The following is a 13,118-nucleotide window of genomic DNA, read 5'->3' on the forward strand; positions in this document are numbered from 1 at the left end:
GCTGTGTGTGTGTGTACCTGTGTGTGTGTACCTGTGTGTGTGTACCTGTGTGTGTACCTGTGTGCGTCGCTGTGTGTGTGTGTACCTGTGTGTGTACCTGTTTGTGTACCTGTGTGTGTGTGTACCTGTGTGCGTCACTGTGTGTGTGTGTACCTGTGTTTGTGTACCTGTGTGTGTGTGTACCTGTGTGTGTACCTGTGTGTGTGTATACCTGTGTGTGTACCTGTGTGCGTCGCTGTGTGTGTGTGTACCTGTGTTTGTGTACCTGTGTGTGTGTACATGTGTGTGTACCTGTGTGTGTGTGTACATGTGTGCGTCGCTGTGGGTGTGTGTACCTGTGTGTGTACCTGTGTGTGTGTGTACCTGTGTGCGTCGCTGTGGGTGTGTGTACCTGTGTGTGTGTGTACCTGTGTGTGTGTGTGTACCTGTGTGTGTACCTGTGTGTGTGTGTACCTGTGTGCGTCGCTGTGTGTGTGTGTACCTGTGTGTGTGTACATGTGTGTGTGTACCTGTGTGTGTGTACCTGTGTGTGTGTACCTGTGTGTGTGTACCTGTGTGTGTGTGTGTACCTGTGTGTGTCACTGTGTGTGTGTACCTGTGTGTGTACCTGTGTGCGTCACTGTGTGTGTGTGTGTGTGTACCTGTGTGTGTGTGTACCTGTGTGTGTCGCTGTGTGTGTGTGTACCTGTGTGTGTGTACCTGTGTGTGTGTACCTGTGTGTGTACCTGTGTGCGTCGCTGTGTGTGTGTGTACCTGTGTGTGTACCTGTTTGTGTACCTGTGTGTGTGTGTACCTGTGTGCGTCACTGTGTGTGTGTGTACCTGTGTTTGTGTACCTGTGTGTGTGTACCTGTGTGTGTACCTGTGTGTGTGTATACCTGTGTGTACCTGTGTGCGTCGCTGTGTGTGTGTGTACCTGTGTTTGTGTACCTGTGTGTGTGTACATGTGTGTGTACCTGTGTGTGTGTGTACATGTGTGCGTCGCTGTGGGTGTGTGTACCTGTGTGTGTACCTGTGTGTGTGTGTACCTGTGTGCGTCGCTGTGGGTGTGTGTACCTGTGTGTGTGTGTACCTGTGTGTGTGTGTGTACCTGTGTGTGTACCTGTGTGTGTGTGTACCTGTGTGCGTCGCTGTGTGTGTGTGTACCTGTGTGTGTGTACCTGTGTGTGTGTACCTGTGTGTGTACCTGTGTGTGTGTACCTGTGTGTGTGTACCTGTGTGTGTGTGTGTACCTGTGTGTGTGTGTGTGTACCTGTGTGCGTCGCAAAGTGTGTGTGTGTACCTGTGTGTGTGTACCTGTGTGTGTGTGTGTGTGTGTGTGTGTACCTGTGTGCGTCGCTGTGTGTGTGTGTACCTGTGTGTGTGTACCTGTGTGTGTGTGTGTACCTGTGTGTGTGTACCTGTGTGTGTATACCTGTGTGTGTACCTGTGTGCATCGTAAAGTGTGTGTGTGTACCTGTGTGTGTGTGTACCTGTTTGCGTCGCTGTGTGTGTGTGTACCTGTTTGCGTCGCTGTGTGTGTGTGTACCTGTTTGCGTCGCTGTGTGTGTGTGTACCTGTGTGTGTGTACCTGTGTGTGTGTGTGTACCTGTGTGTGTGTGTGTGTGTGTGTACCTGTGTGCGTCGCTGTGTGTGTGTGTACCTGTGTGTGTCGCTGTGTGTGTGTGTGTGTGTGTGTGTGTACCTGTGTGTGTGTACCTGTGTGTGTGTGTACCTGTGTGCGTCGCTGTATGTGTGTGTACCTGTGTGCATGTACCTGTGTGCATGTACCTGTGTGTGTGTACCTGTGTGTGTACCTGTGTGCATCGTAAAGTGTGTGTGTGTACCTGTGTGTGTGTGTACCTGTTTGCGTCGCTGTGTGTGTGTGTACCTGTGTGTGTGTACCTGTGTGTGTGTGTGTACCTGTGTGTGTGTGTGTGTGTGTACCTGTGTGCGTCGACACAGGACACAGGACACAAGACACAAGACAGATGACACAGTACACAGGACACAGGACACAGGACACAGGACACAGGACACAGTACACAGGACACAGGACACAGGACACAGGACACAGGACACAGGACACAGGACACAGTACACAGGACACAGGACACAGTACACAGGACACAAGACAACTATAACATGTAGAATGAAAGGCTCTAAACAGCAGCAGGTAATACACAGGATGAAAGACAGCCACTAACTCTCCTCCTCCGACGACGACCCAAAGGCCTGTCGGAAGAGGTGGGTCTTTAACTGCCCCTTCAAAATCTCTATTGAGGCAGAGGCTTTTATTTTGTGGGGGAGTTTGTTCCAGAGCCTTGGGGCCACCACATCAAAGGCACGGTCCCCCTTGGTCTTTAGCCTGGTTCGGAGCACCCTTAGGAGGCCTTGCTCAGAGGACCTCAGGGCCCGGGTTGTGCTGTGAGGGTGGATCAGGTCGTTCGTGTAGGCTGGGCCATGGACAGCTCTATATGTGAAGACGAGGACCTTACATTGGGTTCTGAGATGGACAGGGAGCCAGTGAGGGCAGAAAGGATCAGAGTGATGTGGCATGTTTTTTTGGAGCGAGTGAGCAATCTGGCTGCTGCATTTTGGACCTGCGTCGCTGTGTGTGTGTGTACCTGTGTGCGTCGCTGTGTGTGTGTGTACCTGTGTGCGTCGCTGTGTGTGTGTGTACCTGTGTGCGTTGCTGTGTGTGTGTGTACCTGTGTGCGTCGCTGTGTGTGTGTGTACCTGTGTGCGTCGCTGTGTGTGTGTGTACCTGTGTGCGTTGCTGTGTGTGTGTGTACCTGTGTGCGTCGCTGTGTGTGTGTGTACCTGTGTGCGTTGCTGTGTGTGTGTGTACCTGTGTGCGTCGCTGTGTGTGTGTGTACCTGTGTGCGTCGCTGTGTGTGTGTGGGGGGGGCGTCCTCCTCCGCGACAGCACCAGAAACGGTCCTCACTCTACTGTTAGACAGGAACCTACATACACACACGTAATACTAGCACGTATTAGTAACAGGGTTATGATCTAACAACATATGAGTGTTCAGTGCTGACCCCTCCTTACACACAGAGTCTAAACACAGCCCCTCCCTTCTTACACACGCACGCACGCACGCACGCACGCACGCACGCACACACGCACACACACACACACACACACACACACACACACACACACACACACACACACACACACACACACACACACACACACACACACACACACACACACACACACACACACACACACACACACACACACACACACGTGTGAGAGGAACACTCACCCTGCCTCCCCCCCCTGCAGCTCCAGATGAGGGTTGGTGTAGCCCAGGGTCCCTGGTGAGGTCACTTCCTGTGGGGAAGGGCAGAGAGTTACACACACTACACACACACTGCACACACACTGAATTTTTTGATTTTCATAAAAAATCTGAATGTAGAGAAAAATAGTTTTTGGAAAAAAGTCAAGATTTTTACATTTTCAGAAAATAGTCACAATTTGAAGAGTTCCTGAATGTTCTGAAAAAAAGTCAGACTGTTAAGATTTCTAGTTTTTCAGAAAAGAGTCCGAATTTTTAGAGAAAAAAAAGTTTAATTGAACAAAAAAAGTTGGTATAGTTTGTGAAAAACAGTTTGGAATATGATGACCTCCAATACTTAATATTTTGTGAAAGAAACATTGGAATTCAAGAAAAAAAACCTCTGCATATTTTGAGAAGAATTGTCAGAGTACTGACTAAAAACAGTTGTAGTGTATGTAAAAAATATGAATATTTCAGAAAAAATGACACACCTTATTGAGGAGTCCTGAGGGAGCTCTGTCTCCTCCCTGCTGACGGTGACGCTGCCTCACAATGTACTCAAAGGTACTGAGTCTGTTCCACACTGCACCATCAAGAGAGACACTGTTAGCTGTGTGTGTGTGTGTGTGTGTGTGTGTGTGTGTGTGTGTGTGTGTGTGTATGTGTGTGTGTGTGTGTGTGTGTGTGTGTGTGTGTGTGTGTGTGCTCACTGAGGTAGATGTGGAAGCACAGCAGGTGAAAGAGCAGCACAGAGGACAGCAGCGAGAGGACGATGGTGACGGCGGCGAGAGAGGGAATCACTGCTGCTGCAGAGCGGAGAGGAGAGAGAGGCAGGAAGAGGAACCAGGTCTCATTACGACCTGCAGAGAGAGACACACACACACACACACACACACACACACACACACACACACACACACACACACACACACACACACACACACACACACACACACACACACACACACACACACGAAGTCATGTGACCGTGCTGTAGTTCCTTTATAGCCCAAAACTAGCCTCCTTTAGCTTAGCGGTGGTAGTGCAATTATATTTTTCTGCTAAATCTCTGGATCTCTTCTGATTCGTTGAGAGTCTTACCCAGGAAGTGTTTGTCAGTCCTCAGTTTGGACGGGTCTAGGAAGAACTCGATGAAGACATACGAGGACAGAACCAGAACCAGAAACACTCCCAACAAAGCGGAGACCACGCTGTGCAGGAACAACCTGTAATAGAAGAAGAACTCACTTGTAGTTCCTGCTCCACAGTGTTTATAACAATAGAAGAATAACTCACTTGTAGTTCCTGCTCTACACAGTGTTTATAACAATAGAAGAATAACTCACTTGTAGTTCCTGCTCTACACAGTGTTTATAACAGTAGAAGAAGAACTCACTTGTAGTTCCTGCTCCACACAATGTTTATAACAGTAGAAGAAGAACTCACTTGTAGTTCCTGCTCCACACAGTGTTTCTAACAGTAGAAGAAGAACTCACTTGTAGTTCCTGCTCTACACAGTGTTTATAACAGTAGAAGAAGAACTCACTTGTAGTTCCTGCTCTACACAGTGTTTATAACAGTAGAAGAAGAACTCACTTGTAGTTCCTGCTCCCCACACAGTGTTTATAACAATAGAAGAAGAACTCACTTGTAGTTCCTGCTCCACACAGTGTTTATAACAATAGAAGAAGAACTCACTTGTAGTTCCTGCTCCACACACAATGTTTATAACAGTAGAAGAAGAACTCACTTGTAGTTCCTGCTCCCCACACAGTGTTTCTAACAATAGAAGAAGAACTCACTTGTAGTTCCTGCTCTACACAGTGTTTATAACAGTAGAAGAAGAACTCACTTGTAGTTCCTGCTCTACACAGTGTTTATAACAGTAGAAGAAGAACTCACTTGTAGTTCCTGCTCTACACAGTGTTTATAACAGTAGAAGAAGAACTCACTTGTAGTTCCTGCTCTACACAGTGTTTATAACAGTAGAAGAAGAACTCACTTGTAGTTCCTGCTCTACACAGTGTTTATAACAATAGAAGAAGAACTCACTTGTAGTTCCTGCTCTACACAGTGTTTATAACAATAGAAGAAGAACTCACTTGTAGTTCCTGCTCTACACAGTGTTTATAACAGTAGAAGACGAACTCACTTGTAGTTCCTGCTCTACACAGTGTTTATAACAGTAGAAGAAGAACTCACTTGTAGTTCCTGCTCTACACAGTGTTTATAACAGTAGAAGAAGAACTCACTTGTAGTTCCTGCTCTACACAGTGTTTATAACAGTAGAAGAAGAACTCACTTGTAGTTCCTGCTCTACACAGTGTTTATAACAGTAGAAGAAGAACTCACTTGTAGTTCCTGCTCCACACAGTGTTTATAACAATAGAAGAAGAACTCACTTGTAGTTCCTGCTCCACACAGTGTTTCTAACAGTAGAAGAAGAACTCACTTGTATGTCCTGCTCCACACAGTGTTTATAACAATAGAAGAAGAACTCACTTGTAGTTCCTGCTCTACACAGTGTTTATAACAATAGAAGAAGAACTCACTTGTAGTTCCTGCTCCACACAGTGTTTCTAACAGTAGAAGAAGAACTCACTTGTAGTTCCTGCTCCACACAGTGTTTATAACAATAGAAGAAGAACTCACTTGTAGTTCCTGCTCTACACAGTGTTTCTAACAGTAGAAGAAGAACTCACTTGTAGTTCCTGCTCCCCACAGTTTTTCTAACAGTAGAAGAAGAACTCACTTGTAGTTCCTGCTCCACACAGTTTTTATAACAGCAGAAGAAGAACTCACTTGTAGTTCCTGAGCCACACAGTGTTTCTAACAATATAAGAAGAACTCACTTGTAGTTCCTGCTCCACACAGTGTTTCTAACAGTAGAAGAAGAACACACTTGTAGTTCCTGCTCCAGGGTTTATAACAGTAGAATAAGAACTCACTTGTAGTTCCTGCTCCACACAGTGTTTCTAACAGTAGAAGAAGAACTCACTTGTAGTTCCTGCTCCACAGTGTTTATAACAATAGAAGAAGAACTCACTTGTAGTTCCTGCTCCACACAGTGTTTCTAACAGTAGAAGAAGAACTCACTTGTAGTTCCTGCTCCACACAGTGTTTATAACAGTAGAATAATAACTCACTTGTAGTTCCTGCTCTACACAGTGTTTATAACAGTAGAAGAAGAACTCACTTGTAGTTCCTGCTCCACAGTGTTTCTAACAGTAGAAGAATAACTCACTTGTAGTTCCTTCTCCACAGTGTTTATAACAGTAGAAGAAGAACTCACTTGTAGTTCCTGCTCCACAGTGTTTATAACAGTAGAAGAACTCACTTGTAGTTCCTGCTCTACACAGTGTTTATAACAGTAGAAGAAGAACTCACTTGTAGTTCCTGCTCCACACAGTGTTTCTAACAGTAGAAGAAGAACTCACTTGTAGTCCTGCTCCACACAGTGTTTCTAACAGTAGAAGAACTCACTTGTAGTTCCTGCTCCACACAGTGTTTATAACAGTAGAAGAAGAACTCACTTGTAGTTCCTGCTCCCCACAGTGTTTCTAACAGTAGAAGAAGAACACACTTGTAGTTCCTGCTCCAGTGTTTATAACAGTAGAAGAAGAACTCACTTGTAGTTCCTGCTCCACACAGTGTTTATAACAGTAGAATAAGAACTCACTTGTAGTTCCTGCTCCACACAGTGTTTCTAACAGTAGAAGAAGAACTCACTTGTAGTTCCTGCTCCACCGTGTTTATAACAATAGAAGAAGAACTCACTTGTAGTTCCTGCTCCACACAGTGTTTCTAACAGTAGAAGAATAACTCACTTGTAGTTCCTGCTCCACACAGTGTTTCTAACAGTAGAAGAAGAACTCACTTGTAGTTCCTGCTCCACAGTGTTTCTAACAGTAGAAGAATAACTCACTTGTAGTTCCTTCTCCACAGTGTTTATAACAGTAGAAGAAGAACTCACTTGTAGTTCCTGCTCCACAGTGTTTCTAACAGTAGAAGAACTCACTTGTAGTTCCTGCTCCACAGTGTTTCTAACAGTAGAAGAAGAACTCACTTGTAGTTCCTGCTCCAAAGTGTTTATAACAGTAGAAGAAGAACTCACTTGTAGTTCCTGCTCCACACAGTGTTTCTAACAGTAGAAGAACTCACTTGTAGTTCCTGCTCCACACAGTGTTTATAACAGTAGAAGAAGAACTCACTTGTAGTTCCTGCTCCCCACAGTGTTTCTAACAGTAGAAGAAGAACACACTTGTAGTTCCTGCTCCAGTGTTTATAACAGTAGAAGAAGAACTCACTTGTAGTTCCTGCTCCACACAGTGTTTATAACAGTAGAATAAGAACTCACTTGTAGTTCCTGCTCCACACAGTGTTTCTAACAGTAGAAGAAGAACTCACTTGTAGTTCCTGCTCCACCGTGTTTATAACAATAGAAGAAGAACTCACTTGTAGTTCCTGCTCCACACAGTGTTTCTAACAGTAGAAGAATAACTCACTTGTAGTTCCTGCTCCACACAGTGTTTCTAACAGTAGAAGAAGAACTCACTTGTAGTTCCTGCTCCACAGTGTTTCTAACAGTAGAAGAATAACTCACTTGTAGTTCCTTCTCCACAGTGTTTATAACAGTAGAAGAAGAACTCACTTGTAGTTCCTGCTCCACAGTGTTTCTAACAGTAGAAGAACTCACTTGTAGTTCCTGCTCCACAGTGTTTCTAACAGTAGAAGAAGAACTCACTTGTAGTTCCTGCTCCAAAGTGTTTATAACAGTAGAAGAAGAACTCACTTGTAGTTCCTGCTCCACAGTGTTTCTAACAGTAGAAGAAGAACTCACTTGTAGTTCCTGCTCCCCACAGTGTTTATAACAGTAGAAGAAGAACTCACTTGTAGTTCCTGCTCCACAGTGTTTCTAACAGTAGAAGAAGAACTCACTTGTAGTTCCTGCTCCAAAGTGTTTATAACAGTAGAAGAAGAACTCACTTGTACTTCCTGCTCCACACAGTGTTTCTAACAGTAGAAGAACTCACTTGTAGTCCTGCTCCACACAGTGTTTATAACAGTAGAAGAAGAACTCACTTGTAGTTCCTGCTCCACAGTGTTTATAACAGTAGAAGAACTCACTTGTAGTTCCTGCTCCCCACAGTGTTTATAACAGTAGAAGAAGAACTCACTTGTAGTTCCTGCTCCACACAGTGTTTATAACAGTAGAAGAAGAACTCACTTGTAGTTCCTGCTCCACACAGTTTATAACAGTAGAAGAACTCACTTGTAGTTCCTGCTCCCCACAGTGTTTATAACAGTAGAAGAAGAACTCACTTGTAGTTCCTGCTCTACACAGTGTTTCTAACAGTAGAAGAAGAACTCACTTGTAGTTCCTGCTCCACAGTGTTTATAACAGTAGAAGAACTCACTTGTAGTTCCTGCTCCACACAGTGTTTATAACAGTAGAAGAAGAACTCACTTGTAGTTCCTGCTCCACAGTGTTTCTAACAGTAGAAGAAGAACTCACTTGTAGTTCCTGCTCCACAGTGTTTATAACAGTAGAAGAAGAACTCACTTGTACTTCCTGCTCCACACAGTGTTTCTAACAGTAGAAGAAGAACTCACTTGTAGTTCCTGCTCCACACAGTGTTTCTAAAAGTAGAAGAACTCACTTGTAGTTCCTGCTCCACAGTGTTTATAACAGTAGAAGAAGAACTCACTTGTAGTTCCTGCTCCACAGTGTTTCTAACAGTAGAAGAAGAACTCACTTGTAGTTCCTGCTCCACACTGTTTATAACAGTAGAAGAAGAACTCACTTGTAGTTCCTGCTCCACACAGTGTTTCTAACAGTAGAAGAACTCACTTGTAGTTCCTGCTCCATACACAGTGTTTCTAACAGTAGAAGAAGAACTCACTTGTAGTTCCTGCTCCACACAGTGTTTATAACAGTAGAAGAAGAACTCACTTGTAGTTCCTGCTCCACACAGTGTTTATAACAGTAGAAGAAGAACTCACTTGTAGTTCCTGCTCCCCACATAGTGTTTATAACAGTAGAAGAACTCACTTGTAGTTCCTGCTCCACACAGTGTCTCTAACTTGTAGTTCCTGCTCCACAGTGTTTCTAACAGTAGAAGAAGAACTCACTTGTAGTTCCTGCTCCACACAGTGTCTCTCACTTGTAGTTCCTGCTCCACACAGTGTTTATAACAGTAGAAGAAGAACTCACTTGTAGTTCCTGCTCCACAGTATTTATAACAGTAGAAGAAGAACTCACTTGTAGTTCCTGCTCCACAGTGTTTATAACAGTAGAAGAAGAACTCACTTGTAGTTCCTGCTCCACACAGTGTTTATAACAGTAGAAGAAGAACTCACTTGTAGTTCCTGCTCCACAGTGTTTATAACAGTAGAATAACTCACTTGTAGTTCCTGCTCCACACAGTGTTTATAACAGTAGAAGAAGAACTCACTTGTAGTTCCTACTCCACACAGTGTTTATAACAGTAGAAGAAGAACTCACTTGTAGTTCCTGCTCTACACAGTGTTTATAACAGTAGAATAACTCACTTGTAGTTCCTGCTCCACACAGTGTTTATAACAGTAGAAGAAGAACTCACTTGTAGTTCCTGCTCTACACAGTGTTTATAACAGTAGAATAACTCACTTGTAGTTCCTGCTCCACACAGTGTTTCTAACAGTAGAAGAAGAACTCACTTGTAGTTCCTGCTCCACACAGTGTTTATAACAGTAGAAGAAGAACTCACTTGTAGTTCCTGCTCCACAAAGTGTTTATAACAGTAGAAGAAGAACTCACTTGTAGTTCCTGCTCCCAACACAGTGTTTATAACAGTAGAAGAAGAACTCACTTGTAGTTCCTGCTCCACAAAGTGTTTATAACAGTAGAAGAAGAACTCACTTGTAGTTCCTGCTCCCAACACAGTGTTTATAACAGTAGAAGAAGAACTCACTTGTAGTTCCTGCTCCCAACACAGTGTTTATAACAGTAGAAGAAGAACTCACTTGTAGTTCCTGCTCCACACAGTGTTTCTAAAAGTAGAAGAACTCACTTGTAGTTCCTGCTCCACAGTGTTTATAACAGTCGAAGAAGAACTCACTTGTAGTTCCTGCTCCACAGTGTTTCTAACAGTAGAAGAAGAACTCACTTGTAGTTCCTGCTCCACAGTGTTTATAACAGTAGAAGAAGAACTCACTTGTAGTTCCTGCTCCACAAAGTGTTTATAACAGTAGAAGAAGAACTCACTTGTAGTTCCTGCTCCACAGTGTTTCTAACAGTAGAAGAAGAACTCACTTGTAGTTCCTGCTCCACAGTGTTTATAACAGTAGAAGAAGAACTCACTTGTAGTTCCTGCTCCCCACACAGTGTTTCTAACAGTAGAAGAAGAACTCACTTGTAGTTCCTGCTCCACACAGTGTTTCTAACAGTAGAAGAACTCACTTGTAGTTCCTGCTCCACACAGTGTTTCTAACAGTAGAAGAAGAACTCACTTGTAGTTCCTGCTCCACACAGTGTTTATAACAGTAGAAGAAGAACTCACTTGTAGTTCCTGCTCCACAAAGTGTTTATAACAGTAGAAGAAGAACTCACTTGTAGTTCCTGCTCCCAACACAGTGTTTATAACAGTAGAAGAAGAACTCACTTGTAGTTCCTGCTCCACAAAGTGTTTATAACAGTAGAAGAAGAACTCACTTGTAGTTCCTGCTCCCAACACAGTGTTTATAACAGTAGAAGAAGAACTCACTTGTAGTTCCTGCTCCCAACACAGTGTTTATAACAGTAGAAGAAGAACTCACTTGTAGTTCCTGCTCCACACAGTGTTTCTAAAAGTAGAAGAACTCACTTGTAGTTCCTGCTCCACAGTGTTTATAACAGTCGAAGAAGAACTCACTTGTAGTTCCTGCTCCACAGTGTTTCTAACAGTAGAAGAAGAACTCACTTGTAGTTCCTGCTCCACAGTGTTTATAACAGTAGAAGAAGAACTCACTTGTAGTTCCTGCTCCACAAAGTGTTTATAACAGTAGAAGAAGAACTCACTTGTAGTTCCTGCTCCACAGTGTTTCTAACAGTAGAAGAAGAACTCACTTGTAGTTCCTGCTCCACAGTGTTTATAACAGTAGAAGAAGAACTCACTTGTAGTTCCTGCTCCACACAGTGTTTCTAACAGTAGAAGAACTCACTTGTAGTTCCTGCTCCATACACAGTGTTTCTAACAGTAGAAGAAGAACTCACTTGTAGTTCCTGCTCCACACAGTGTTTATAACAGTAGAAGAAGAACTCACTTGTAGTTCCTGCTCCCCACATAGTGTTTATAACAGTAGAAGAACTCACTTGTAGTTCCTGCTCTGCAGTGTTTATAACAGTAAAAGAAGAACTCACTTGTAGTTCCAGCTCCACACAGTGTCTCTAACTTGTAGTTCCTGCTCCACAGTGTTTCTAACAGTAGAAGAAGAACTCACTTGTAGTTCCTGCTCCACACAGTGTCTCTCACTTGTAGTTCCTGCTCCACACAGTGTTTATAACAGTAGAAGAAGAACTCACTTGTAGTTCCTGCTCCACACAGTGTTTATAACAGTAGAAGAAGAACTCACTTGTAGTTCCTGCTCCGCACAGTGTTTCTAACAGTAGAAGAAGAACTCACTTGTAGTTCCTGCTACACACAATGTTTCTAACAGTAGAAGAAGAACTCACTTGTAGTTCCTGCTCGACACAGTGTTTATAACAGCAGAAGAAGAACTCACTTGTAGTTCCTGCTCCACAAAGTGTTTATAACAGTAGAAGAAGAACTCACTTGTAGTTCCTGCTCCACACAGTGTTTATAACAGTAGAAGAAGAACTCACTTGTAGTTCCTGCTCCGCACAGTGTTTCTAACAGTAGAAGAAGAACTCACTTGTAGTTCCTGCTCCGCAGTGTCTCTCACTTGTAGTTCCTGCTCCACACAGTGTTTCTAACAGTAGAAGAAGAACTCACTTGTAGTTCCTGCTCGACACAGTGTTTATAACAGCAGAAGAAGAACTCACTTGTAGTTCCTGCTCCCCACACAGTGTTTATAACAGTAGAAGAAGAACTCACTTGTAGTTCCTGCTCCACAAAGTGTTTATAACAGTAGAAGAAGAACTCACTTGTAGTTCCTGCTCCACACAGTGTTTATAACAGTAGAAGAAGAACTCACTTGTAGTTCCTGCTCCACACAGTGTTTCTAACAGTAGAAGAAGAACTCACTTGTAGTTCCTGCTCCACACAGTGTTTCTAACAGTAGAAGAAGAACTCACTTGTAGTTCCTTCTCCACAGTGTCTCTAACTTGTAGTTCCTGCTCCGCACAGTGTTTCTAACAGTAGAAGAAGAACTCACTTGTAGTTCCTGCTCCGCAGTGTCTCTCACTTGTAGTTCCTGCTCCACACAATGTTTCTAACAGTAGAAGAAGAACTCACTTGTAGTTCCTGCTCGACACAGTGTTTATAACAGCAGAAGAAGAACTCACTTGTAGTTCCTGCTCCCCACACAGTGTTTATAACAGTAGAAGAAGAACTCACTTGTAGTTCCTGCTCCACAAAGTGTTTATAACAGTAGAAGAAGAACTCACTTGTAGTTCCTGCTCCACACAGTGTTTATAACAGTAGAAGAAGAACTCACTTGTAGTTCCTGCTCCACACAGTGTTTCTAACAGTAGAAGAAGAACTCACTTGTAGTTCCTGCTCCACACAGTGTTTCTAACAGTAGAAGAAGAACTCACTTGTAGTTCCTGCTCCCCACACAGTGTTTATAACAGTAGAAGAAGAACTCACTTGTAGTTCCTGCTCCACAAAGTGTTTATAACAGTAGAAGAAGAACTCACTTGTAG

General features: G+C 43.6%; 1 protein-coding gene across 2 annotated transcripts in view; it reads right to left on the minus strand.

The window, feature by feature from the left end:
• Positions 1-13,118, minus strand: part of zdhhc1 (zDHHC palmitoyltransferase 1) — a 30,546-nt gene that overhangs the window by 3,271 nt on the left and 14,157 nt on the right. For both annotated transcript variants that reach the window (XM_079696051.1, XM_079696052.1), the window contains 5 exons: positions 4,376-4,500; positions 3,985-4,134; positions 3,766-3,857; positions 3,257-3,324; positions 2,858-2,945 (listed from right to left, as the gene is read on the minus strand). In XM_079696051.1, the coding sequence (XP_079552177.1) occupies positions 2,858-2,945; positions 3,257-3,324; positions 3,766-3,857; positions 3,985-4,134; positions 4,376-4,500 (523 nt within the window). The remainder of the gene's footprint in view (positions 1-2,857; positions 2,946-3,256; positions 3,325-3,765; positions 3,858-3,984; positions 4,135-4,375; positions 4,501-13,118) is intronic.

Source organism: Notothenia rossii (genome assembly GCF_949606895.1).
Source record: "Notothenia rossii genome assembly, contig: scaffold_78, whole genome shotgun sequence".
NCBI classification, from domain to species: Eukaryota; Metazoa; Chordata; class Actinopteri; order Perciformes; family Nototheniidae; genus Notothenia; species Notothenia rossii.